This window comes from Sycon ciliatum, chromosome 6 (genome assembly GCF_964019385.1).
Source record: "Sycon ciliatum chromosome 6, ocSycCili1.1, whole genome shotgun sequence".
Lineage (NCBI taxonomy): Eukaryota > Metazoa > Porifera > Calcarea > Leucosolenida > Sycettidae > Sycon > Sycon ciliatum.
This window is the reverse complement of record NC_088648.1, coordinates 14,781,252-14,808,598: the sequence shown is the minus strand read 5'-3', so window position 1 is coordinate 14,808,598 and position 27,347 is coordinate 14,781,252. Positions and strand designations below refer to the sequence as shown.

General features: G+C 45.0%; 1 protein-coding gene and 13 non-coding genes across 14 annotated transcripts in view; 1 reads left to right on the top strand and 13 right to left on the bottom strand.

The window, feature by feature from the left end:
• Positions 1-27,347, bottom strand: part of LOC135819449 (glycosyltransferase 1 domain-containing protein 1-like) — a 144,099-nt gene that overhangs the window by 34,714 nt on the left and 82,038 nt on the right. The window contains exons 4-8 of the mRNA XM_065332662.1: positions 22,779-22,830; positions 22,304-22,340; positions 21,325-21,393; positions 20,421-20,443; positions 19,212-19,281 (exon numbers count right to left, since the gene is read on the bottom strand). Coding sequence (XP_065188734.1) covers positions 19,212-19,281; positions 20,421-20,443; positions 21,325-21,393; positions 22,304-22,340; positions 22,779-22,830 — 251 coding nt within the window. The remainder of the gene's footprint in view (positions 1-19,211; positions 19,282-20,420; positions 20,444-21,324; positions 21,394-22,303; positions 22,341-22,778; positions 22,831-27,347) is intronic.
• On the bottom strand, positions 466-656 carry LOC135820363 (U2 spliceosomal RNA). The gene has a single exon (XR_010554091.1). It is a non-coding gene; the product is annotated as a U2 spliceosomal RNA (small nuclear RNA).
• On the bottom strand, positions 1,908-1,980 carry Trnak-cuu (transfer RNA lysine (anticodon CUU)). The gene has a single exon. It is a non-coding gene; the product is annotated as a tRNA-Lys (tRNA).
• On the bottom strand, positions 4,590-4,780 carry LOC135820357 (U2 spliceosomal RNA). Its single transcript, XR_010554086.1, has one exon. It is a non-coding gene; the product is annotated as a U2 spliceosomal RNA (small nuclear RNA).
• On the bottom strand, positions 6,399-6,589 carry LOC135820356 (U2 spliceosomal RNA). Its single transcript, XR_010554085.1, has one exon. It is a non-coding gene; the product is annotated as a U2 spliceosomal RNA (small nuclear RNA).
• Positions 9,544-9,734, bottom strand: LOC135820353 (U2 spliceosomal RNA). Its single transcript, XR_010554082.1, has one exon. It is a non-coding gene; the product is annotated as a U2 spliceosomal RNA (small nuclear RNA).
• On the bottom strand, positions 11,740-11,862 carry LOC135820313 (U5 spliceosomal RNA). The gene has a single exon (XR_010554043.1). It is a non-coding gene; the product is annotated as a U5 spliceosomal RNA (small nuclear RNA).
• On the top strand, positions 14,996-15,067 carry Trnad-guc (transfer RNA aspartic acid (anticodon GUC)). Its single transcript has one exon. It is a non-coding gene; the product is annotated as a tRNA-Asp (tRNA).
• Positions 15,632-15,771, bottom strand: LOC135820305 (U4 spliceosomal RNA). Its single transcript, XR_010554035.1, has one exon. It is a non-coding gene; the product is annotated as a U4 spliceosomal RNA (small nuclear RNA).
• LOC135820331 (U1 spliceosomal RNA) lies at positions 16,939-17,101 on the bottom strand. Its single transcript, XR_010554061.1, has one exon. It is a non-coding gene; the product is annotated as a U1 spliceosomal RNA (small nuclear RNA).
• Positions 17,965-18,155, bottom strand: LOC135820340 (U2 spliceosomal RNA). The gene has a single exon (XR_010554070.1). It is a non-coding gene; the product is annotated as a U2 spliceosomal RNA (small nuclear RNA).
• On the bottom strand, positions 22,903-23,093 carry LOC135820352 (U2 spliceosomal RNA). Its single transcript, XR_010554081.1, has one exon. It is a non-coding gene; the product is annotated as a U2 spliceosomal RNA (small nuclear RNA).
• LOC135820324 (U5 spliceosomal RNA) lies at positions 24,449-24,571 on the bottom strand. The gene has a single exon (XR_010554054.1). It is a non-coding gene; the product is annotated as a U5 spliceosomal RNA (small nuclear RNA).
• Positions 26,970-27,109, bottom strand: LOC135820303 (U4 spliceosomal RNA). The gene has a single exon (XR_010554033.1). It is a non-coding gene; the product is annotated as a U4 spliceosomal RNA (small nuclear RNA).

The following is a 27,347-nucleotide window of genomic DNA, read 5'->3' as shown; positions in this document are numbered from 1 at the left end:
GGGATGAGGTCACGGCACTAGGTAAAGGTCAGGCCGTCGGGCAACCGAGCGTGCTCAGTTTTCCCTTGGCCGCATGTTTGGACATGAATTTGTGGCGGAGAATTAAAAAAAGAAGAAGATCTGTACTGCATGCACGATTGTCTGCAAGGGCACTCACTGTCTGAAAATGCAGAATGCGATGCACTCGCAAAACTAGGGCTCAGAGCTCTCGTAAAAAACAAGATTTACGCACGTGCATCGTATAGCCGTGGGATTTTTCCTTTGACAAACGCTCTGGGGCCCACGGCCAAGGTTTCCATAACAAGTTTCCCTAACCTGGTTTTACAAGTGTGTGTGTGTGTGAATCCCCTATTATCTAGGACTATTTGACTGGAATAGCATACCTTGCTCCTGGTGGTGGTCACCTTGAGAGGTTTTACTGTACTTTTGATAAAAGTTTCATTGAATTGATTATAATCCCTGGCAGGGAAATGGACCACACCTGGAAGAACTGCAGTACCAGGGTGATCCGTGGAGAGGGTGAAGCAAGCTTCGAGCCACTCTCCAAGGAGCAAAAATACATTTGATCGAATGTTGACATATAGTCAACATATCAGCGATCAAACTGATAAGAACAGATACTACACTTGATCTTAGCCAAAAGGCCGAGAAGCGATAACTTTCACCTCCCACGCTCTTTTCCTTTCTACAAATTCAAACTACAGTGTCTCTACTACCTCTTCCACACAAACACACAACATACTAACCCAGAACACACACACAAACAACCATACAACTCTCACAGACACTGAAAGAAGAGAGTCCAAGCCGTATCTTCCCTCGAACGGCGTCGCCTGGTTGTCAAGGTGATAGACACATCACAGCTCCACCATACTACACTAAAAGAACATCACGATCATAATCCCCTGCCTGAAGTGAAAACTGTGCACAATATGCCAATCACACGCATACACCGACACCTCGTACAGTATGTTGCTAATGGTAACGACATACGCGAAGCCAATGCAGGTGGTGTTACAGCCTTGCATTAGAGAGGTTTCGCTCCACGTAATTCCGTACGAAGGTAACGTAGGAACTGCACGTAATTTTCATACGTAAAACATTAAAAATCTGCGCTGTTGGATTTCGCTCTACGTGATTTCTCCACGTCTGCTGGACATGCCTTGTTGCGTTAGAGACGCGTCGGCTGCATGTGCGAACCGCACGCAAAACGAACCAAAACCACATTCTCCATTTGTTTTCCACGTGGTGTGCATCTTGCGTTTCGCGCGGCTTCAAAGTTACTATGGATTAATCTGGAAAATGCGAAAAAATATTTCAAAAAGTCTTACGGAGGACCGAAAGTACAAAAGAGCTTTCCTGCGGGTATCCGCAGAGAGATTTACGTATGGAGGCCGCCCCCGCTCCCCGGTGGGTACGACATGTGGATTTTCATGTGTTTATTATCGAACAATGAAGCACAAACTTCGTCCAGCAAATATACACGTAGATCCGTAGAGTCACAAGGACATCGCAATGACAACGTACATGTACGCGCACACGGTTCCTACAAGCAAGAGTGCATGAAAACCAGAGTGTGCAGCTTGGGGCTTTTTCTACTATGGGTGTCTGTCACGGCGGAATTCCGTGATTATATCATAATATTATTTGGTGCAGATCTGAGGTGGGAAATGGCGTAGTGCGTACAACTGAGCTGCAGTTATGCAGAAAGAGACATGCTTGAATCCTGCTTGTACGCACTACATCACTAAAATGATGTAATCACGGAATTCCGCAGTGACAGCAACCCATCCGAGCTGCACACTCTGGTTTTCATGTACTCTTGCTACAAGCAAAAGTAGCAGTTGCATACTGTCCAAACATTCGAATTCTTCCTATGAAATATGAGCACTGGCGAAAAAAATTGGCGCCCAACGTGGGGCTCGAACCCACGACCCTGAGATTAAGAGTCTCATGCTCTACCGACTGAGCTAGCCGGGCTGCTACAATTCATACAATACAGCAGGCACACTGAAGGTAGATTATACATCAAAAGAGGGGGGGGGGGGGGGTGAAGGACAACAAAACAGGCAGAGCCTTTCTAGTTCCTCTCGCTCCAACATACCAACTTCTCCGTTTTAGCTCGTGATATACTTGCAGTGCCTCGGAAAGAGATCGGTGACGCTCCCCTCCTGAGTTCTTCTAGACGGAATGTGCCCAGCTTCTTCTGTTCGTTCAGACGGGAACAGCTTTTGTTCGTTCAATGATTTAGTTTTTGGTAGTTTCAACGTACGTGGACTTAGTTCAAGCGTCAAGCGCGTTCAACTCATTGAGGCGTGCTTTTCTTTTGTTCCTTTCATTTTCTCCTTCCTGCTACGTAAAAAAAAAAAATTCTTTTGCTTCCGTTTTGAACGGCCTGAACGAAAGCTAGGGAGTTTGATTTGTTCAGTCTCCCGATGACAACGCGGATAAGCAATGATAATAATACTTGCACTGTAATGGAGTGTCGAGCCATCCAGAGGCCACGGCTGTTTTTTTGTGCGATTTCACGCCACTTAACAATATGGCCACCGAAAGTCTCGATTGGGCTTCAATGGCAAGAAAATTTGAATTTTCAAATCGTCAGAACACGAGTAGGCCATGGTTTCCCCTGGATTTTGGAGACTAGTCAGCCCGGACAGCCCGGGGAACACGCTGATCATCTCCGTCTTGTTTCAAGCTTTCCACTCGTACCTCACATGACTGCCTTTCCTTCAAGAAACATTAGTTCTGTGTCGTGCGACTTTGGCTTCGTTCTGGAATACTCCTTGTGTCGTCGCTGACAAACTCGGCTCCGAGAAGCCCTTCCCGATTTTTCCCCAGCTTAGATCGATATTTTCCCAGGTAGAGGACTATCCTCTGGTTGTCTCCCCAAGTGTCATTAGAATACGCGCGTGAACTTCTAAATACGCGCGACGAGTCCGGAGCTGGTTTTCTCTTGATTTGGAAGACAAATGGTGTGGCCCTTTAGTTGCTGTTGAGTGTAGAAGGCTGCTTCCTGCTGTATATTGCTTAGTCGGCATGTGGGATATTGTAGAAGAAGACAGCAGGCGGCCAAGTGAGCTTGAAATTGTGATATCTACCCTATTGTGCGTTGAACGATTACGAAATGTCTAACTTGAATGTTGTACACGCGAGCACGCCAAGCAGAGGCTGGCAATCACACGGCGAGATCAATCTCCAGACTGCCAGGAGTAGTTCGAGCAAGTTTGAAGCGGAAAGACAGCTAACTGGGCAGGCCAGGACGCCTTTCCACCCTCTTTCCCTCTCAAATTGTCGAAAAGTCGAGTATCTCGCTCGAGCGCTTTCAAAACTTTTCTCTTGGTTTCGCGTCCCAAATCGTGAACCACGCGAGGATCGACTTGAGTTTCTTCCAATAACGCAAACTCATCGCGTATGTGTACTATTCGCACAATGTTACATAAATCGCACCGAACGACGCCATATTGATAAGTGCCTGCACGTGAACAGCCGTGGGGCATAAGTGTCAAGCGTATTATACAATGAATGCTGCTTGTACCTTGACCCGCACAAGACAACCGTCAACTGCTTCCACGGGTCCTGACAGAAGATCACATTCCATAGGTACCACAAGTCTCCCGTACTCTTCGATTAAACTCACAAACTAATGTACTTCTAGTTACCCAGAGCAGACTTCACTTGCACTACATCCCCCCCCCCCCCACACCCACCCACGCAGCGTCACTTCCTAGCTGGGTTTTCGGCAGGGGGCGGAAGTTTGATCAAGGCTGTCAAGTACAGTACAATGTATAACAACACGGAAGGTCAGACTCGATGTGCTGGATTGTGCACATTTTCATCCTGCACTGGCACGTATCATGTACATGTACAGCAGTGCATGCGTCGGTTCAACATTGTACAAGTCCAACGGCGAAGTGGCTTCACAGGCAGAAAAAGTTCGACCGGGTGTGAATCAACTTTACGCTTTGGGTTTAGAATGTGTAAACACACGGCGAGGAGACAATAATTTGATAACCGCAATCAATAAGTTTAGAATATAAGTGAATGTTTTTCTTTATGAAGTTGATTGTTCCAACTAGGAACACACGCTTCTTGCCGAACTTGACACTTGACTGACTCACGACTGCCATCCGGAGCACACGAGGAGCACGTCGCACCTTCCACTCGGCAAACCTGCAAGAAAGCACCACTCCCTGCTCAATACACAGTGTTTCGGGGAATTCACCCCTCATCAGTTGAGCTTGAGTAGGCTGAGGAAGATTGTGCCTGAAAAGCACCACTTATATACTGCTCTCCAGGCCAAACCATCACCAGGGATACAAACTTACAGAGATGCTTTGTTTCCAGCGCGACAAACACCTCGTGAAGCTCCAGGTAGCAGCGTGAGTGAGAGTCGCTCATGGAGTTGTGATAAACAGACGTTGAGAGCCAGTATAGCTATTCGCAACGCTGTCACCTCCAACAACTAGTCGCACGTCAGCGTGAGGGACAACAATACAAACTTAGAAGTTCATGAACTTCGTGACTATTACCGCCGAAATCGCATCTTCTAAGTTTGTTTTTCTTTAGTTTGATTATGATCCCCAGAAGGGAAATGGACCACACCTGGAAGAACTGCAATACCAGGGTGATCCGTGGAGAGGGTGAAGCAAGCTTCGAGCCACTCTCCAACGAGCAAAAATACATTTGATCGAATGTTGACATATAGTCAACATATCAGCGATCAAACTGATAAGAACAGATACTACACTTGATCTTAGCCAAAAGGCCGAGAAGCGATAACTTTCACCTTCCACGCTCTTTTCCTTTCTACAAATTCAAACTATAGTGTCCCTACTACCTCTTCCACACAAACACACAACATACTAACCCAGAACACACACACACAAACAACCACATAACACCCAAAGGCGCTGGAACAAGAGAGTAAACGCCGATTCTTCACCGGTACAGTATCGGCTGGTTGTCAAGGTGATAGAAACATCACCAGCTCCACCACACTACACTATACAGTGCCTACTGGTCACAAGCTACGGCCTAAAGTCAAAGCTAACAAGGAAAACAACACAAACACACAGTACAGAGGCGTCACACACGGTACAACCAGTGCGACCATGGTAGTGCCAGTTTCCGTCCTAGGTGCTCCGCCCAGAGCGCCTGTAGAATGCTAAATCGCACCCTGTTGGCCGAAAATATTCATTTTTCTCCCACGGGGGGGGGGGGGGGGAGGGGACACCCCGGACACCGATCGTACCACTCTCAACTACCCTGCGACGCCCCCGCAGTATGCAACATCAGGGTGTCCGTTGCTAATGGTAACAACATTCCCGAAAGCATTGCGGGCTGTGTTGACACCTGGCAGGTCTAACTAACTGCGCATTACGGGTGATGTTATACTATTACCATGATGGTAGAGAACATGAGAACGTAGACAAATCCAATCGACGAATACTTGATGGAAGTCGGAAGGTAATTTAGTGTGGTACGGTCAGCCATCTGAAGTACAATTCACTCGTGGAGGAGGGGTGGCTGAGCAGAACATTTTGGAAATGTAGAGCCCAACTCATTGCATTTTATTGATTCACGGGGTACTTGGGGTACTTGGGGCAAATACCGTAGTGACCGTACCGTGTGCGACGCCCCTGTGAACAATTTGCCAACAGTTGAACCTGACAGCACGCGAGTCCCAAAGATTACGAGATGGATCCATTGCTAATAATATTGAAATCAATTAGCTGGCCCAGTCAACCGGGATCCCAAATCGAAGCACCTGGGATTCCACCTGGCTGGTCCAGGAGGCTCAACATGAAAACGCACAACAAGTTTTCGCTTTCTTTGCGTAAACGCCCAAGATCCCAAATGCATGCCGCCAGCCCACTTATCACCGAGGCTGTGGCTACGAATAGCATAATGTAAAAGGCAAGATGAAGGTGGACCGCACCATAATATTATACCATTGAGAGGGGGAGGGGGGGGGGGGCAGACTAGAACATCTCACTTTTCCGTAACTACAACCTCATCTCGTGGCACTTTCCCTCTAGAGACGACACACTCGTCCAATGGCAATTTTACTCACTCCACAAACCACTGAGAAACACAGAGTGTAGATTTCACACTTGGCACACAGTGCAAATTCGTTAAGTGAAGTTCACATATGTTCACACTCTCAAGCACCAACATCAGGTCCAGTCTACGTTTCTGGTTTACTTGTGCCAGAATCTTATTTTCATCTGGTCTCTACGATTCCACCAATGGCATCATCCCCCCCCCCCCCCCAATCTTGCAATACTGTTTCTTTATCTGCCATGTCGATACAATTCTATTATCAGGAGAACTCAAACAAAAATCACAGATCTTTAGAAAGATATATTTCTTTTGCTTGAATACAATCCCCAGAAGGGAAATGGACCACACCTGGAAGAACTGCAATACCAGGGTGATCCGTGGAGAGGGTGAAGCAAGCTTCGAGCCACTCTCCAACGAGCAAAAATACATTTGATCGAATGTTGACATATAGTCAACATATCAGCGATCAAACTGATAAGAACAGATACTACACTTGATCTTAGCCAAAAGGCCGAGAAGCGATAACTTTCACCTCCCACGATCTTTTCCTTTCTACAAATTCAAACTATAGTGTCCCTACTACCTCTTCCACACAAACACACAACACACGAACCCAAAACACACACAGAAACAACCACACAACACGCAACGGAACTGGAACAAGAGAGTAAACGAGGATTCTTCACCGGTACTGTATCGGCTGGTTGTCAAGGTGATAGAAACATCACCAGCTCCACCACACTACACTATACAGTGCCTAAAGTCAAAGCTAACAAGGAAAACAACACAAACACACAGTACAGAGGCGTCACACACGGTACGACCAGTGCGACCATGGTAGTGCCAGTTTTCGTCCTAGGTGCTCCGCCCAGAGCGCCTGTAGAGTGCTAAATTGCACCCTGTTGGCCGAAAATATCCATTTTTCTCCCACAGGGAACACCCCGGACACCGATCGTGCCACTCTCAACTACCCTGCGACGCCCCTGCAGTATGCAACATCAGGGTGTCCGTTGCTAATGGTAACAACATTCCCGAAAGCATTGCGGGCTGTGTTGACACCTGGCAGGTCTAACTAACTGCGCATTACGGGTGATGTTATACTATTACCATGATGGTAGAGAACATGGGAACGTAGACAAATCCAATCGACGAAGACTTGATGGAAGTCGGAAGGTAATTTTGTGTGGTACGGTCAGCCATCTGAAGTACAATTTACTCGTGGGGGGGGGGGGGGGAGCAGAACATTTTGGAAATGTAGAGCCCAACTCATTGCATTTTATTGATTCACGGGGTACTTGGAGCAAATACCGTAGTGACCGTACCGTGTGCGACGCCCCTGTGAACAATTTGCCAACAGTTGAACCTGACAGCACGTGCGTCCCGAAGATTACGAGATGGATCCATTGCTAATAATATTGAAATCAATTAGCTGGCCCAGTCAACCGGGATCCCAAATCGAAGCACCTGGGATTCCACCTGGCTGGTCCAGGAGGCTCAACATGAAAACGCACAACAAGTTTTCGCTTTCTTTGCGTAAACGCCCAAGATCCCAAATGCATGCCGCCAGCCCACTTATCACCGAGGCTGTGGCTACGAATAGCATAATGTAATAGGCAAGATGAAGGTGGACCGCACCATAATATTATACCATTGAGAGGGGGAGGGGGGGGGGGGGGGGCAGACTAGAACATCTCACTTTTCCGTAACTACAACCTCATCTCGTGGCACTTTCCCTCTAGAGACGACACACTCGTCCAATGGCAATTTTACTCACTCCACAAACCACTGAGAAACACAGAGTGTAGATTTCACACGTGGCACACAGTGCAAATTCGTCAAGTGAAGTTCACATATGTTCACACTCTCAAGCACCAACACCAGGTCCAGTCTATGTTTCTGGTCTACTTGTGCCAGAATCTTATTTTCATCTGGTCTCTACGATTCCACCAATGGCATCATCTCCCCAATCTTGCAATACTGTTTCTTTATCTGCCATGTCGATACAATTCTATTATCAGGAGAACTCAAACGAAAATCACAAATCTTTAGAAAAATGGCAATAAATAAGATAAATTGTCCACTCATAACAACAGCAAAAATGAAGAAAGTCAAGTTCCATAACGTTTTCTTGTGACTATCATCAGTGGAACGCCGTCACATAAAAATGTAATAACTAAAACACACACTTATATACATGTAGCTAATATGGTTTCAGGTAGAAATACAGCAGCTAACAAGTACAAAAAGCGAAGTTTGCACCTTTGCAATGTGTGAATATAGTGTATGTGAGAAAGGTAGTGGCAGATGAATGTGATACTGTGTGAATGAATGTAATGGTGCGTGTGTATTACTTGAAGAGTGTGAGTGATACAACGTTTTCTTTCTGTTTACATAGCACAGGGTCACGAGTACGAATATACACAGCTTCCAACACCTGCAATTGCTTGAAGAAACGTGCGCAACGAAAAACACTAAACCAGGAATCGTCAAACACCTTACGACCTTACCTTATATTCACACATTATATTCACACATTGCAAAAGGTGCAAACTTCGCTTTTTGTACTTGTTAGCTGCTGTATTTCTACCTGAAACCATATTACTTACATGTATATAAGTGTGTGTTTTAGTTATTACATTTTTATGTGACGACGTTCCACTGATGACAGCCACAAGAAAACGTTATGGAACTTGACTTTCTTCATTTTTGCTGTTGTTATGAGTGCACAATTTATCTTATTCCCGTAGCTATGCAGAAGACGTTACGTACCACACAGCTTTAATTTGGTATTTGTGTGTTTGTTTGTTTGTTTGTGTCACGCCTGGCGCTATCCGTATCTGACGGCAAAAAAGCATAGGATGTTATAAATTTTTCAATTTTTCCTAATTTTTTCAGGCAAGTCCTGGGATTCGAACCCGCACTATCGCCCTACATGCATTCCCCCATACACTTCGCATTCATACCCATTCTTCCAAGTTGCTTCACGTTATTATCTTGCGTTTGAAAGCCCTATTTAAATATTGCGGGCAGCTGTATGTGGCCAGCTGTGTTTAATGGTACGGTATGGGAGACGGTGTCGTATTACCCTCGATCGTACCTGTCCCGTACCTATCCCCTACCGTACCGTGCCATCAAAGACGGCTGGCTACAATGCATATTCAAATAGGGCTTTCAAATGCAAGATCACAATGTGAAACAACTTGGAAGAATTAGTATGTATGCGAAGTGTATCGGGGGGATGCATGCAGGGCGCGCGATAGTGCGGGTTCGAATCCCAGGTTATGTCTTAAAAAAGGATTTTTTTAAAGAATTTATAACATCCCTATGCTTTTTTTTGTCTAGGTCATCAAGGCAAAAAAGCATAGCGTAGGGCCCTGAGCTTCCAAGCTCTCTCGTTTATTGCCATTTTACGACTATTGTCTCCTCGTCGATTCTTTAGAAAAATATATTTCTTTTGCTTGATTACAATCCCAAGAAGGGAAATGGACCACACCTGGAAGAACTGCAATACCAGGGTGATCCGTGGAGAGGGTGAAGCAAGCTTCGAGCCGCTCTCCAAGGAGCAAAAATACATTTGATCGAATGTTGACATATAGTCAACATATCAGCGATCAAACTGATAAGAACAGATACTACACTTGATCTTAGCCAAAAGGCCGAGAAGCGATAACTTTCACCTCCCATGCTCTTTTCCTTTCTACAAATTCAAACTACAGTGTACCTACTATCTCTTCCACACAAACACACAACATACTAACCCAGAACACACACAGAAACAACCACACAACACCCAAAACACAGAAACAAGAAAGTTGAAACCACGTCTTCACTGGAACGGCGTTGACTGGTCGCTAGGGCGACAAAGAACAAAACATGGCCGAACTAACCCAGCATTCAGCTGACAACAAAATACATCACACAGACATAAAGCAGGACCAAACTGAGGAGATCAATGGAGATTGTTGTCAGCAGCAAACACGAGACATTGTAAGAAGGATCCACGGGTGTGTGTGTGTGTGTGTGTGTGTGTGTGTGTGTGTGTGTGTGTGTGTGTGTGTGTGTGTGTGTGTGTGTGTGTGACCTCGGTAGCCTAATCGGTAGGGCACTGTCCCGGAGAGACAGTGGTGCTGGGTTCGAATTCTGCTCGTGGATCCTTTTTTGCAACAACACGAAGCCGGTAGAAGATCAACAGAACGGACACAATGAACACAATCTTCTCCACTACATTACACTAACATAATATTATAGAGTACAAAACTTGTCAAGATCGGCACGAAAATCACCTGGTGTAATCGGATTTGTCGTACAAGGTTCCCACAAAATCTGCCGTGATTTGGTTGTTGTATAATTTTCGACCGATTTTAGTGTTTTCACGTGGTGAAGAGGCAGCCAACCAATCACTGACAGCTTTTCACCATTACAGGAGAGAGAGAGAGCGTCGATGCTGGCTGTACGGTGGTTCGCTACTAGACACCATCCTTTTCAGCATTATCGCTCGGTAAGTTAGCTCAAGTAAAAAAGATCTCATTTCCGCTCTATCGTCTACTGCGGTCTAGCACGGCTGTGTACCACGTGTGTACATAAACAGGCTGCAACACAGTCGGCTGATTTCATGTCGGAGTTTGAGCACATTCGCTTTTGAAAAAAGCAACCTGCCAACCCCTTATAGGCGATTCACACGACAGGCACTTGCACGAGAAAAGTGACTGTGTGGATTCACACGGCTGCACTCGACGACAGGCACGTTTGCATTTCTGAATGATTCACCCACCAGTTGCCATGGGTATTTCATTTTTTCACAACACGCATACAATAATTATCATGGTGAAAAGAGTTGCGTAACGAATCAAGTCTTGTTTCACGCTTTTTTCGTCTACTCCTGAAGTACGAGGTGAATTGCTATTTCTGGACATTGTACATTTCTGGACATTTCGAGTAAAATAATTTTTCGTCGCGTGTAGAGTCAAGTCAGTCAGGTTGATGAACATTTTTCTTGTTGTAGTTGACAGCTGGGCTGTTGTAGTTTCTCCTCGTGTCGGTGCCTTGTTGATAGCCTTTTCTTGGGAGGCACTTCAACGAGTTTTGTGGTACTATGTCGCAAGAGAATTTTGAATTTTGAGTAAAATAAGAAGTAATGGACGAATCGTTGGCTTCCCCATGTGCACTCCACTTCAGACGCTGTATAGTCTTGGACCTGCTGGCTGGAAGTGTGGAGAGGCCAACTGCAGTCCGCCAATAGAAAAAATAACAAAAATGGTGCAGTATAGGATGCCGATTGACGCTATTTTACTCTCATGTCCAGAATTCCATACACTGAAACTTAGGCCAAAAAATTGGCCTGTCGAAAACATCCTGCTACACAGTCTCTGGGATCACAGCATGAGCAATTGTCACATATTCGGAAAGATGAAGGATTAGGCCATACAATAGATACAAAAAGATATGAAAAATGTAAAACACACAGCCAGTGGGCCTCTATTTTATTTTCATGTCCAGAAATTGCTATTCACCTCGTACTCATGCATGCCACGATTATCGTGAACTTGGGCCCGTAGCTCGCTTGCAGTTTTCTCGTTCCCAGGTGAAATACCATTGCAGCGCTTTCGTGCAAGTGGATTTGACTGCACAAACAGCCTTTTTTCTCTTTACTTTTTTTTGGTTAATAGATATAGAGCCCTGCTCAATGAGCAAGGGCTAAAGAAAAATTCATTTGAAGACTCCTTCAATGTCCACCTCCACGGAAATCTTTAGTAAAAGGCGAAAGATTTATTCGTGGTTGAAGGTAAACCAGAGTATGAACTTCTCAAGATCCCAGACAAGCTATTTATTACATGCTGTTGTTTAGGGTCAGTAGTTACGGAATAGGTTTGGCCGCAGGCATCCTACTAGACTGAAGAATGCAATCAAAAAATCTCTGTCTGGAGTGCGAGTCAGCTGGTTTCAAATAAGCAAAAGCACGAAGCGTAACTGGGGCAACATCCTAGTCGACGAGCAACATGTTGCCATGGCAACAGCCAATTACAATCTCAAGTTCTGATACTGTAAAAGCCATTATTCTAACGAGGCGCATACAGTATATAACGATTTCCCAAAATCGACTGGTTTACGTGTACCAAAGGTAACGATTCTCACTTATTCTCAACGCTCAATAGGACAGTATATGTATCGATTTCTGTATAACGATTTCTATTTTAACGACAGATTTCTCCTCGTTAACTCGTTAGAGTTAGCACTTCGTTATATATATATGGCTTTTACAGTACCCACACCTGTAATCCTGACTTTAGCTAGCGTACTAGTTATTGATCAGCATGGCGAGACTGAAAAATACCACTGAAAACAAGAATCTAGAGCCCAGATACAAGGCAACGGGTACAAAATAAAATAAGTCCCATCCATCTGAGATTTTCCAAGGCTACTCCAACGAGCATTTTCAAGAAACGAAACAAGCCCTTCATCAACTAGAACGTGATTGAAGTGTAGTTGCCTTTTCTTTGTGTAGCCGTCAGGCGAAATAGCACGTCATAGTACATTTGAGATCAGCGGGAAGAAGATGACGACATCCACTAATTTAGTATCTGTGCACACGAATCTGCGGTGTGTGTGACTCTGTGTGTCAGCTATGATATCATCTCCTGTGGTTCCATGCCTAGCATGTACGTCTGAACCATCCTGCAAAGTTTGAATGACGTAGGTTGAGCGATCGCTCCGCGAAACATACTTTTTGAAATTCTCTTCATAGTATATCTTCCACCATTGAAATTTCGAATTCATAGCCAGCAATCGCATGTCATCACGTACATTGAAAATCAACATAATTTTGCGAATCGATCTTTTTTTCAGGATCACTTTTCAACGAGGACGAAGCAAAGTCGGCCGAACGATGCCTAGAGGAAGAAAATCACCCTCTCCACTTCACCATCACGATACTGACATAAATACGAGATGAAACAACTAAAAAATCCACAAGAAAACTGTACGGCCATCATCGCGCTGACTTTGGTCTGACTTTGGTCTGAGAATTTCTATCATGATCAAAAATGTACGAGGAGCACTCAAAAATAAGCCACAGACGTACCTTTATCGCTCTCTACTCCTTTTTCAAGGCACAAAAGTCGACTCTCCACTTTCAAACCAGGAGCCAGACATACCAGTGGTCCTTTTCAGCTGCTCCACGAGCGCAGGAAATGTTCACCAAGGGGCGCAGAGCAGCATCCATTCCAGAAAAAGAGCTAAATACGAGTGAGACTGCATGACTGAGTACATGAGTACATGAATGAGTACATGCAGAAAATAGTCAATTTCAGCGTTTCTGCTCCAAACAGCAACTAGCTTCGACTAGAAACAAAGATTACACCAAAGGATCAAACAACAACCATTTTCTGCAGGTTTTTTGCAGATAGCTTCCTTGTGCTTGGTCCAGCACGCCAAAAATCACACCTCGGAGGAGTACAAAAATTACAACTCTCAGATGTCCTCGATTGCTGGCCATGTCTTGCTGAGAGGGGTGGCTTGCAACCTCGATATGGCTTGTTCCAGGCATGCTTTGGAGCCATCTCCTGTTGAAGTAGTGGCGGGGATCTGCCCTGCAACTGCTACAACAAAAACAGATTCAATCTGAGAAAGGGTGAGACCGCGAATCTCGGTTGAATATTGAGTATTTCAAGCCTTTTCACGACGAAGATGAAGTTCTTTTTGGAGATGGACGTCACGGCAAAGGACATGGTGTCCGACTTCTGGCGTCTGGTGAAGCCAGGGATCATTTGTCCAGTCAGGTCGGCAGCCTAACTGACGGTAAGCTTGTGTTTGGATCCCGTTCTGCTCGATGTGGTAGATCGCAAACAATTTGATATCGCACAAATTGATCTCAGCATCGTGCCTACGGTATTTTATATTCAGAAAATCCTAAAGTGTCTCTGTGTGGCCGTCCTATGCCACGAGAAACTCCAATCAGGCTCCTATGTCCTCTGCCTTCATGATTGAATGTCCACTTCGTTTGAACTACGAGCACAACAATCGAGGACGGCTTTGCAATGAAAAATACAGCTATACTGGAGCTGAAAAAAGAATGAAAAAAAACGTGCTCAGGATGAGACTCGAGTACACGCATACTCTCCCAGCAGGTGAAACGCAAATTTTTGTGAAAAATGCGTGTCGCCGACTGACCAGTAATTTCGCCTGACGATGCTCAGTGTCAATACGAAAACACTCTCCAGTAGGCTACAGTCCCGCTGTGGATAAACTGCACATGTACAGATGTGTTCGGTGAAATTCAACCCAGAGTGCATTTTTGGCGCCCTCAACTTTCTGCCCGTTGACACCCTGGAAGTGGTACGAATGCGGCTGGACGTACTCATGTGCACATACAGTGATGTAATAGGAACTCTTTCAGGACACCAGTTTTGCACTTTGGGCTGGATTTCAAAGAGCACAAACTGTACTTATAGGCGATTCACACGACAGGCACTTGCACGTTTTACAGCGAGTGATTCACGAGAAAAGTGACTGTGTGGATTCACATGGCTGCACTTGACGACAGGCACATTTGCATTTTTTGAATGATTCACCCACCAGTTGCCATGGGTATTTCAAATTTTCAAAACACACATACCGGTACATTAAAATTATCATCACGTTGAAAAGAGCCGTGTCAAAAATCAAGTCTTGTTTCGCGCTTTTCGGTGTACTCGTGTCCGCCACGATTATCGTGAAAGTGGGCCCCCAGCTCGCTTGCATTTTTTCAGCCACTTTTCTCGTTCACAGGTGAAATACCATAGCAACGGTCCGGTGCACGTGGATCTGCCTGTCGTGTGAATCGCCTATAAGTATTGTACATGTGTCGAGGCTTTTGTTGCTATGCATTTGCAGAAGAAGATATTCCATTGAAGTGAGGTTATTGTGCTGGAGCTGCAGAACCTCCATCAGTCAATCCTCGGTAGTATAGTGGTAAGTATCTCCGCCTGTCACGCGGAAGACCCGGGTTCGATTCCCGGCCGGGGAGGACATTTCTTTTTTGACTTTTATTTCTTTTTTTTCTCTCAAAATATAGCAGGGTAAAGGGGAGAGAAGAGTCTGGCATGATATCAAGAGTAGATAACCCCAAGAGTGTGCAACTGCCTGCACAACCTCTATGCTGTGCTGCGACGGCAGAACTTCACATCACGTGACATGGTTCAAAAGGATATGCTGGCAAACAGTGCAAAGTGACCACAAGAGAGTATGCACAGAGTGCAAATAATGTGTACGGGTTCATCACGTGATGTGAAGTTCCGTTTCAGATCCCATAGCTGGAGTTGCACACTCTTGGGTTATGTACTCTTGATGATATGAAGAAAGAGTCTGGCAGTCCGAAAATGGATAGAGCAAGTTTATCTCTGTGGTTTCCTTGCCTTTGACCACATGCAACTGACTTCTTTTAATAGGCATGCACTTATCGGTTCCTCAAGGCCACTCTCCGAAGGTAAAGGACAGCTGTACATAGCAACAATTTCTATGCTTTGTGTGATCCAGACAAGGGTTTCTAATTTGGAATCCAACTCTTTCTTTGATTTCAATTGAAAGTTGGCTCACGGATGAGCCTTCAAAAATTGCAAAGCCGACTATGTTTCAAGTCGTCAATGCGGGATATTGGGAAAAGTTTTCAACTAGCAATAACCACGCCTCGGTTGGACCTCATTGGCTATGGTACTACCACTGCGCAAAGCTGATTTCATAAACATCATCTCCAAATGCATATACCTCAACAGAACACAGTGCAAGTCATCGCAAAAGTCTCTCACTCACTACAAATTTTCCAGAACCGCTTTAGTGCACCCGTCAGCCCATGCGATCACATTTTACCATCGAAGAATACAACTTCAAGGCTCGGTGTTTCACCACATAGGTTGCGATTCCTGCCGAACATTGCCATGGCAACTGTCTGTAACCACAATAAGGCTACAATGTACTATAGTGTGTTTCAAAAAGATTTACAATCAGGTTTGGGTCTTTGGGACACGGCAAATTGTTCTGTGAAGGTTTCGGAACAATTGGATCAGCCGTTAAGGAGTTAGAATTTCGGCCAGGTTTCCGGCCTTTTCCCATGGTTTACAATTTGCCCAGAAAGCCAGTATTGATTTTTTATCAAAACCCACGATTTATCCTTTCCTTTTTGGCCTTGTGGTTATGAATGCTGTCTGCTGACCATGAAGTTGTGAGTTCAAATCCCAACCTATCCTCAAGTCAAGCTTTTCTCAAAATGTCGTCGAAGTCACACGGATAGCTTTGCCAAGTCATGGCCTTGGGAATGAGTCCGTGTCGATGTCGTTTTCGTCACACGGTGAGTAAATTGCATCGCAGCTCAAAGAAACTATTTTGGTCACAAAACGAATTGGGACCCATGCCGCTCGTCAACATTTACAACACTTTCGTTTCGACATGTCCTCTCTGACTCCATTATCGATACGAGGAAGAACTCGTTTGTTGTAAACCAGACGACAGATGTAGACGTACATGACTGTATCAACGTGAGTGAGTTGTCATTTTTCCTGCTTTCGCGCGGAATATTTCTTCGAGTTCACAGTGAGTTTTTCCAGGCAGCGCTCGAGTGCTCATACGGTAAGACGCCAAACTCCGCGGGCGATCGCCAGGATTGCAAATCTTTTTGAAACGGACTGTAGTATTCCATTCATCACGATGTACAATCTCTCACCGCTAACTTTGTGGACAATTGTTGCATGTCCATCAGTATCCGAGGTTTTTCAAGAGGTTTTCATTTGACCAACAACACCTGTGACGGTCTCCTTTTGCATTGTTTTTTTGCTCATCAGTTTTCGGTCTGAGTGGCAAGAAATAATCAAGAGGAGCCCCACTGTTTCTCTTCATTATTTATTACAGGGGCTGCGCGAACGCAAACCCCCACTACCATAAATTGTGCACCCGAGTTTCCCACGTTTGGGGAAATCGCAAGCCTCAGCCCCAACGGAGTGCAGTGGAGGGGCCTCATCCTGAGGGAGCCGCCTTCTTGATCACGGCGTCCCCTGTGCCAGGTAAGTATGACTTTACACTGCTTTCCGACAACAGCCAAGAACGGCTACTGACTACAGTGTCAATCATCATGACACCTCTCTCGTAGTTGCATTCTCCACTTCTCACTATCGCACACATATTGAAACTAGTCAGCAACAGCCGCCGTATCAGTCAATACCTCGTCCAGGTCCAGACATTTCCCTTTCATCCTCAACACATCTTTCGACATCACACTATCTCCATGGTAACCAATATCCCACAATACGAAAATTAATGCTTGTGTGCACGCATGACACTATAAATTTCCTTCAAATCCCCACAGTCAATACAAGACAGAGCGTAAGCCAGCCCTACTGCACACAGCACAACTAGCCATCAGCCTGTCCTCCGTCGAGCAAGCAAATTCTCTGTTCAATTCATTAACAGTACATGTAGGACAGTGGACCTCCAGGTGACGTAAAAAGCACTACTTTATAGTTTAGGAACACTTACGCAAGATCAAATGACTATGAAAGAATAGATCATGAGAATGTTTTTACATACGACGTTAGGAGAAAGGTACTATAGTGTATGAGCATCCCATTGCTTTGTAAGTTGCTAATCCCTTCCCACTTTGTGTACGTGCTCTTCATTTTCTTTTTTCTCTTCTTCCGTGGTTGGTCTCACCCTCTCCTCAATTCAATTGGCTGTCTCGACATGCCACGAGGTGCAGAAATAAATAAATAAATATAGTGTGATACATCCAGGATATTTACAACAGAAAACATTAAACAATTTATTGAAAGGCAGTGTATGAGATATGTGGCTGCAAAACGTTACCTTGTTGAGTTGACCCCAAAAAGTCAAACAACTTTTTGAATACTTTCTATAATTTTACTATAATCCCTGGAAGGGAAATGGACCACACCTGGAAGAACTGCAATACCAGGGTGATCCGTGGAGAGGGTGAAGCAAGCTTCGAGCCACTCTCCAACGACCAAAAATACATTTGATCGAATGTTGACATATAGTCAACATATCAGCGATCAAACTGATAAGAACAGATACTACACTTGATCTTAGCCAAAAGGCCGAGAAGCGATAACTTCCACCTCCCACGCTCTTTTCCTTTCTACAAATTCAAACTATAGTGTCCCTACTACCTCTTCCACACAAACACACAACATACTAACCCAGAACACTCACAGAAGCCATAGAAACTACAAATAAACACAGCCGGGACTAGATCGAAGCACACTGGAAGCATCCGCAGACGAGTCATGTTACCAGGGTGACAACCAGTTACCCAGGAAACAATAGAACGCATGTCACGCTTGCCAGCCTAGCACTTTAATCCAAATCTCACCACATGACCAGAATGGCCGTCTAATGTGCAGATACGGACTGTGGTATGAAACATTCACAACAGACAGGTGTCGCCAACGGCAACAGAGTTACAAACAAAGTCAAACAAGGTCATGTGACCTACACTGGAACCATACAACACAATACAGACATGTACAGTCAACTTTGCTTATACCGACACTCGGCGGGGCATCAGAAAAGTGTCGTTATTCACGAAGCGTCGTTATACCCGAAGTCTCATTATGTATTACAGTGGGATGGGACTTTGCTCTGGGCATGGAAATTCTGTCGTTATTCGCGAATTGTCGTTGTATCCGCAGTCGTTATTAGCGAAGTTGACTGTAAACACATAATCATACACTCGCCGGACGCATACTGTTGCGGACATTGACATCCGTTGAGAAGTCACACGCGGCCACGGGGAGCTGACCATGCAGCTGCGAGCACCGCTGTTCCATGTTTACAGTGTGTACATGAACTACAGTGCATGTACACGCTAAAAGCAAGGGCGCCGGCCTCGATGATCCCATCAGATTTCGATGTCCACAACAGTAACATACGCATGGAACATGGAAAATCCAGAGAGGAAGAGACGGCATGCCAACCGCCTGGGAAAGTGCTCAATACGCAGAGCACAGCATAACATTACGAAAGGTCCGTCTGGACGCCACTGGTAGTCTTGAGTTTCTCTCAAACGGTACCCTGTGACAGCTTCCCGCTCTGCTTACCTGTCATTACATCAAGACATGGTGTGCTATTCAAACGAGTACATAACAAAACGTAAACTCACTTACCGTGAAACGCATCGACCAGGTAGAGGGGATCTTTGACAGGCCGTATGCCAGCTACAAGCATGAAGACAACCTGCACGACACACGGCAACAGAAACACCGAAAACAACATGAACAAACAGGTACCCAACGCTGTAGACAGCAAGACACACAGGTATGTGTGCGTGCGTGCTAGTAGGATCAGACCCACAGAAAAAAGATGCCCCGTAGACGGCCCGTAGACGCACAAACAAAAATTAAAAACAATACTGCCGGGTGCTGAAGACTAGTGGGATCCGATTTGTAGCCCAGGCTGTTCTTAATTTTCTATACGACAGTCTACGTGCACATTTAGTACGTATGCACTGTACTTGGGGAACTCGAGCATATTCGTTCCTCGGCACATTATTCCTTTTTTAATAAGTGCCCGACAATAAATGTAGGAAGACATTTTATACTCACTTCTCGGGTTTTTTAGATGAAGTGATCTTGCTGAAAACGAGAAGCCTCCACTGTAGCCATCTACTACACCCAAACAGCACTTTGCACTTCAAACAGTCTCTTCTTGCTGAAGTATTTTTCAGTACATGTATAGCAACAGCCTAAAAAAGGCCTCTCAGAGCTACAGTTAATAAAGCCAACACTCGGGGTACTATTGAAAACTGCAAGCCGGTGTATCCTTAGGAATAGACCTACTGCAGACTAAACAAAGATTATGTATGTGACACGTACTGACACCCTGGCCAAGGGTGAGAAGCCTGCGAAAAGCAGGGAGTAGTGAAGTACTGCACCGTTGAACTACTCCCGGGTGAGAAGTCTGTGGGTGATAGCATGTACCACATTCCCCCCCCCCCCGAATATAAGTCGCACTTGATTATAAGTCGCAGCCCATTCTCACGTCCGAACCAAATCGTCTCAATGCATTCACATAAGTAAGAAGTCACACTCGATTGTAAGTCGCACCCCCTTCTTTGCCCTTGAAGTTTAGTGTAAAAAGGTGTGACTTACAATCGGGGAAATACGATACCTACACTGTAGACAGAGTGTCTGAGGTCCTTGCTGGGTCTGATGAGTGCTTCTGAACACAAAACTCGAAGTCACGAGCTTTTCGTCTCTGTTGTACTGCCTCATGTAGCTACAATGTACACGTAACATTTCATTGGCGTCAAAATGAGCACGTGAAGTGAGAGCTTAATTAACTTTACCACAACAATGAAGGGGTATAAAACTTACCGGGTTAGAGGGTATGGAGGAAGCTGAAGAAAACAAACGGGGAGAAGAACAAAGAAACCCCATGTCACAAATGCGTTTTGTAGATTCACTACACAGTCTGAAAGTACTAACATACTAGTGTCCAGGCAATTGGTCAGCACACCATTCATGGCTGGCACCTCACGGTACGCTAAAACCACCACACGAGTAGCAGACAATGCATTCGTCGGAGCGTAGTGCGCATTTCGTGTGCACCATTGCAGGCTAAAATCCTGGACGCATAGAACCATAAAATGCTGCCCAAACGACACGACTACGTTGGTGGACACAGTCCCAGGAAGTGAGCCCGCCAAGCAACATGGTGCATATATCGTCAAGAAACAAAAAATGCTGAGGGGAAACCCCCTTTAGTTAAAAACAAGATCTTTCTGCACCATTCCCAATTTTTACTGTTCGTCTGAGGCTCAGTCAAACTGCATTTTCTGCAATGGAGGAACGCCACCACATCCAAGGATCAAGGCACGGATGGCGCTCCCAAAGCGGTGGGAAGTCTCTACCCCCCCCCCCCCCGGTGTATTTTCTGTAATATTTTGTTTTCGTGGAGCGCTTGGGTTGTAATGAAGACCCTATGGTCGGTCAAGCTGCCCCTGCCTCTCCCCCACTCCTGCCATTCCATACGTCTCATTGCTGCCTTGCTGCTTTGTGCCATCAAATGGTGCGTGGGTTTTTTTGTAAAAGAAAAAAAGTGCTTTAGCCTTAGATCAGACCCATCACACCATAGCCAAAGACAGAAAATCCCAGAAAATCCCAGAAAATCCTATTCTTTGCACCCGCGTTACCCTCTCCGCGCTCATATTAAACTTGGCAGGCTAACAAACCAGTACGGTTTGGTTTTAGCTACCTTCCTCTACTGACTTCTACGTACCGGGTGATATGGAACGAAGCCACCGAGAAATGGATGGATAGCATTCTCTTGAGATAGACCTTTCCACACCTGGACAAATGCATTGGTATACAAATGACGCATACGCATGCACGAAAACAAATACACACAGCAAACAAGCACACACACACACACACACACACACACACACACACACACACACACACACACACACACACACACACACACACACACACACACACACACACACAAACACCACACACACACAGACAAGACAGCGAGGATGTGAGTTAGGAATTAACAATGAGTGAGTGAGAGAGCCAACGTGTCAGTGAGCGAGCGAGTACATAAGTAAGAGAATGGTCAAGTTCAGAGCTTACTCTGTTGATTGTAGAAAGTCTTGATGATGAATACAGTCTTAGTCTTACTCTTAGATCCATGCTGCTGAAGGTGACAATTACTCCTCTGGTTAGAACAATAACTTGGCGACATGTCACGTGCATACAGTGTTAGGTCTAGCCATGAATGATACCCAATAGCATAAATCGTCATTGTGTACTGTTGCCGACTGGCCCTTTGCATTTCCCGCTGTCATGCTTGCGGTCCGTTGTTTCATACATAGCTAGCTAGCTGGCTTTCCAAGCTGCGTCGCGTTATCATGGTTATGTTCTGCTGTACGTGCAGTCTGCGCTGCGTACCGTGCGGGTACGATTTAGTTCCGGTTTAGGTCAAGTGAAGTACTACTACTACTAGTACTAGGAGTAGTTCCGAGATCATGGCTTTTTGTTAGTTCTCTTTTTTCCTTGTAGTGACAAATGTAAGCTAAATAAAACGTCTTGGTTGTGTGGCCGCTTGGGTTGGGTCACAGGGGCTTTGCCATCATTCCACTACAGTCTCCTCAAGTGCATTGCTTGCAACACTAGGCCTTCATACTGTACAAAGCGCAGAGACAATCCGATGATCTCAAACAAGCACAACCTGAACACACGTTTGCACTTACTCTGTGCTTGTATTATCATCTTGTCTGAACATGCCGGCTAGGAGAAGACAGAGCGGGCACACCATGCACAGCATGCGTTAGTGCATGCACGTACAAGACACGGCACATGAAAACACTTGGTCAAGCATTGGCCCCACACCATACCCATTCATGTACACATAGAGGTAACCTCATGAATAACGACATCGGGAATAACAAAAAACTCGTGAATAACGACACAATCAGCGCACCAAGTCCCCATTTCTCTGTGTACTTTCAACCTCACGAAGAATGACAAGTCTCGAATAACAACACCTTTCCTCGTGCCCAAACAAGAGTTGTTGTTATTCGCAAGGTTGACTGCATGACTTTCAGGTAAACACATGGGCACCCACAAGTACAAACACAGGTACACTTCCATGTGAAATACGCACGTGCAGCGCACACACACACACACACGAGTAAAATATACCATCATCACTCGCATACCACTCACCCATAGCTCAACAGCCCGGTCATACATACTGCGAGAGAAACAGACCACATGCCTGTAAAAACACGCGCAAGCAAAGAAAACACAAAATAAACAGTCTTTCGTTGTATTGATTATAATCCCAGGAAGGGAATGGACCACACCTGGAAGAACTGCAATACCAGGGTGATCCATGGAGAGGGTGAAGCAAGCTTCGAGCCACTCTCCAACGAGCAAAAATACATTTGATCGAATGTTGACATATAGTCAACATATCAGCGATCAAACTGATAAGAACAGATACTACACTTGATCTTAGCCAAAAGGCCGAGAAGCGATAACTTTCACCTCCCACGCTCTTTTCCTTTCTACAAATTCAAACTACAGTGTCCCTACTACCTCTTCCACAAAAACACACAACATACTAACCCAGAACACACACACAAACAATCACACATCACCCATAGACACTTAGAGAAGAGAACTGTAAGCAAATCTTCGCAAGAAAGGCGTCGACTGGTCGCTAAGGTGACAAAGTACACGACATGGCCAAACTCAACACACATACACCAACATGAAATACTTTAGCTGCAACGTGCTACATTGAGTTGCTAAGGAAAACATGTCACGCACAAAACGAAGCACCAGTGGCAAGTGAAGGCCGTTGCCAATAGCAACGAAGAGAGAGATCAATACTCCGAATATTCATCGTAGATCAACATTGACTGACACTATCTTCTCATATTGAAATCAGGATACAAAACGATAAAGCAATTCCACCTTCACCAAACGTGCTCTCTGGCCAACCTCACACAATAGCAACATGACTACAAGTTGGAGTTGGAGCCAGAGAGCGCGTTTGGTGGAGGTGGCATTATTTTATTGATAAACAACAGGCCGAAAGCTGCTGGTTACTCTTTGAGGATACAGAACGGGGTTTTCGCACTCTCACACACACATGCTCACAGTCAATTCTGCCGTTGTGAGTCCCATTCGAGACGGATACGAGAATGATAATAATAATAATAATAATAATAATAATAATAATAATAATAATAATAATAATAATAATAATAATAATAATAATAATAATAATAATAATAATAATAATAATAATAATAATAATAATAATAATAATAATAATAATAATAATAATAATAATAATAATAATAATAATAATAATAATAATAATACAACACGGGGCAGATTTCTCAGTTCAGAAGTAGAGAAGCAACCCAGCCAAGTGCATCTTCACTCATACCAATGACAATGATGACCAGGCATAATACATTTTTACGCACGTAGTGCTTCGGCATTCGGATCTTGGAACTCCGTTTGTATTCGCCGGTATAAGCACGTTGACTAAGGTAGCAAGTTCAAGCGCTTAAAAAAAATTGAGTACGAGGCCATGGCTGGCCGACTCCAAGGAATGGAAATGTGTTGGTGGTAGGGTGTTCCGGCGGTACGTCAGGGTATAATGATTTTGTGATCTCGGCATGTACCCGTTCGTGCGCCCATCACATGCCGTAACAGTCGCGAGGGTCTGTTATCAGCCAAGCAGAGCTTGTTTTAAACCGGGACACATGTGACAGAAGATACAATCCTGCCCTGGATTCAAATCCAATATCACACCAGCGTAAGCTACCAGCAAAAGCATGAGAAATTGAATTTCCCTTTCTTTGGTAATTTATTGAGCCCTGCTCAGTGAGCAAGGGCTAAAGAAAAATTCATTAGAAGACTCCTTCAATGTCCACCTCCACGGAAATCTTTAGTAAAAGGCGAAAGATTTATTCGTGGTTGAAGGTAAACCAGAGTATGAACCTCTCAAGATCCCAGACAAGCTACTTATTACATGCTGTGCTTTAGGTCCAGTAGTTACGGAATGGGTTTGGCCAAACATATCCAACTAGACTCCACACAAGGAGTTGACTTTCACGAATGTAAGTCAGCTTTCTAAAATAACCAAGAATATCAAACATCATCGTGGTCACATCCTTGCCGGTAGCGATACGTTTCCATAGCAACATCCAACTGCCATTTCAAGTTGGGATACCAACACGTGTAATCGGGTTTTCAACCAAGCTAGTTTTACTCGGGATTCCATGACTGAAATATCATTGAAAACAAGAAAATAGAGCCCAAAGGCAACTGGTCCAGATATTGTTTGTCCCATCCAGGTTTGTTTGTCCAAGGCTGCTGCAATGGAAACTGCGTCTTCAAGATACAAAACAAGCTCTTTTCAAGCATAAGGCGATTCAAGGGTATTCACCTTTTCTCGGCGTAGGATCCTGAAACACTCTATACTCAAGCTGTAGATAGACTGCACATGGACTTGGTAAACGTGTGTGTGTGTGTTTTTTTTCTACAAAATCCACATATCTCCAGACACTGGGGTGAATGATGGAGTGTGGTGGTGGGGCCCATTAAGCTCCGCCGACCAGAGGTCTCGGCTTCATAGCTCCATGGACGCGTGTCCACAGCTTCTTAAATATTTTGCATCTTTGCCACTCTATTGTACTGGAGTTGAAGATCCACCGACAGTCAATCCTCGGTAGTAGAGAGGTTCTGCAAAACGAAAATGTGTACGAACTTTCGCTCTACGTCACGAAGTGAGAAACTTCGCACGAACTTTCGCAACTTTGGACGCGAAACTTGCAGGGAACGCGAAATCAACTTTCGTAGGAAGTCTCGTGAGATTCAGTCATGTCGTACGTGCACTTGGCGCGTGCAAACTACGAAAATGTGCAGAACACAAAGTTCGTGCGAAAATTCGTACACATTTTCGCAAGGGCTGTCGCGAAACTTCGTTCGAATTTTCGTTGTGCAGAACCTCTCTAATATAGTGGTAAGTATCTCCGCCTGTCACGCGGAAGACCCGGGTTCGATTCCCGGCCGGGGAGGACATTTCTCTTTTGCTTCCCATTTCTTTCTTTTTTTCCCCCCAAAAATAGGGCCACATCGTTTTTTTAATGTTTCGCGTCACCTCAGGCTGTGTTTACATGAGAAATTTCAACCCGGGTCGAGTTCAGCCCGGGTTGAGTTTACATGAAGACAGTTGACCCGGGTCAAATACTGATATGCCGCCAAAAGTCCACTTCTACAGTCCTGTATGGTCACGTGAATCCGTTTGCGCGAAATTTGCATCTGCAGTGCCGTTCAAACCTGGCGCGAGATACGCACAGAAGTACGTTTGTACGATGTTCTTGACCCGGGTTGATTTCAACCCTCCCCCCCTTGGGGGGAGGGTTGAAATCAACCCGGGGCGAAATTTCAACCCGGGTCAAGCGCAATGCGTCATGTAAACGCGCCATTCATTTTATGCACATGGCGGGTTGAAATCTGACCCGGGTCGAACTCAACCCGGGTTGAAACGCCTCATGTAAACACCGCCTTACTCGATGCCATCAATGAGGGAAGGCGGAAAAATGAAGAAAAAAACATCCCAAAAAACAAAAACATTGTAGTGTGTACTGCATTGTATAGTTATGTGTACAGTCTAGTAAAGACACTGACTGTTCATGCATATCATTATTAGAGTCCATACATGTACATGATTACCATACACGTACATGAATGTATTCATTTCAAATGCAATGAATGCAGGAAAGAACGCACCGAGTGGTACAAACTGGCCAAACTGTGTCCATATCAGCTGGATAGGGACGTTTCTGGCCACGCGCTTCCGCTCATATCACCCTGCATCCTATGTGGTGAGGGCGCACTACTAAAGCGTGCGGTCCAAGTACTGTGAATACGGGCAGCATGGTGATTGCGTGACTGGCGGCCCAACTTACCCACACACGTGTATAAAAGCTATACGTACATATACATTGCACACGTTCAGTTTTTTTTTAACTCCGGCTATGAAATACACGAGCGCTGGGGACGCGAAACACAGAAAAAACCCAGTGTGGCCTTTAAAAAGCAGGAAAACAAGTTCACCAAACTTTCGGGTTCTATCAAGTCCGAAATTTGGTGAACTTTTATAAGTGGCATTTTCAGGGAAGACATCACTCGGACATTTCATTTGCCCTGTTCTCCATGGTACTACATCTGTACAGGGCGACAATTTCCGTGCTTTTGTTACACGAGTTCGCTTGAATCTCCAAGTCCGCAAGAGTAGTACGGGCTGCAAAGTAGGGGAGCAATGAACAACTGCACACCTTCTCATTCTCAATTCCAAATCTCATTCTCTTTGATTCATTTGAAAGTTGGCTCACGGATGAGCCTTCAAAAATTGCAAAGCCGACTATGTTTCAAGTCGTCAATGCGGGATATTGGGAAAAGTTTTCAACTAGCAATAACCACGCCTCGGTTGGACCTCATTGGCTATGGTACTACCACTGCGCAAAGCTGATTTCCAAACCATCATCTCCTAACACATATACCTCAACAGAATACAGTGCACGTCATTGCAAAACTCTACTCAAACTCTCTTCAGCCTAGATATTTCCCATCTACGCCATTTTAGAGAATACAATTTCAAAGCAATGCTGGGTTGCACCACATGTGTCGTAAATACCCGCAGAGCATTGCCATGGTAACTGGCTGCTATCTCCATGGTGACCGTATGCCCAAAAACTGTTCCAATAC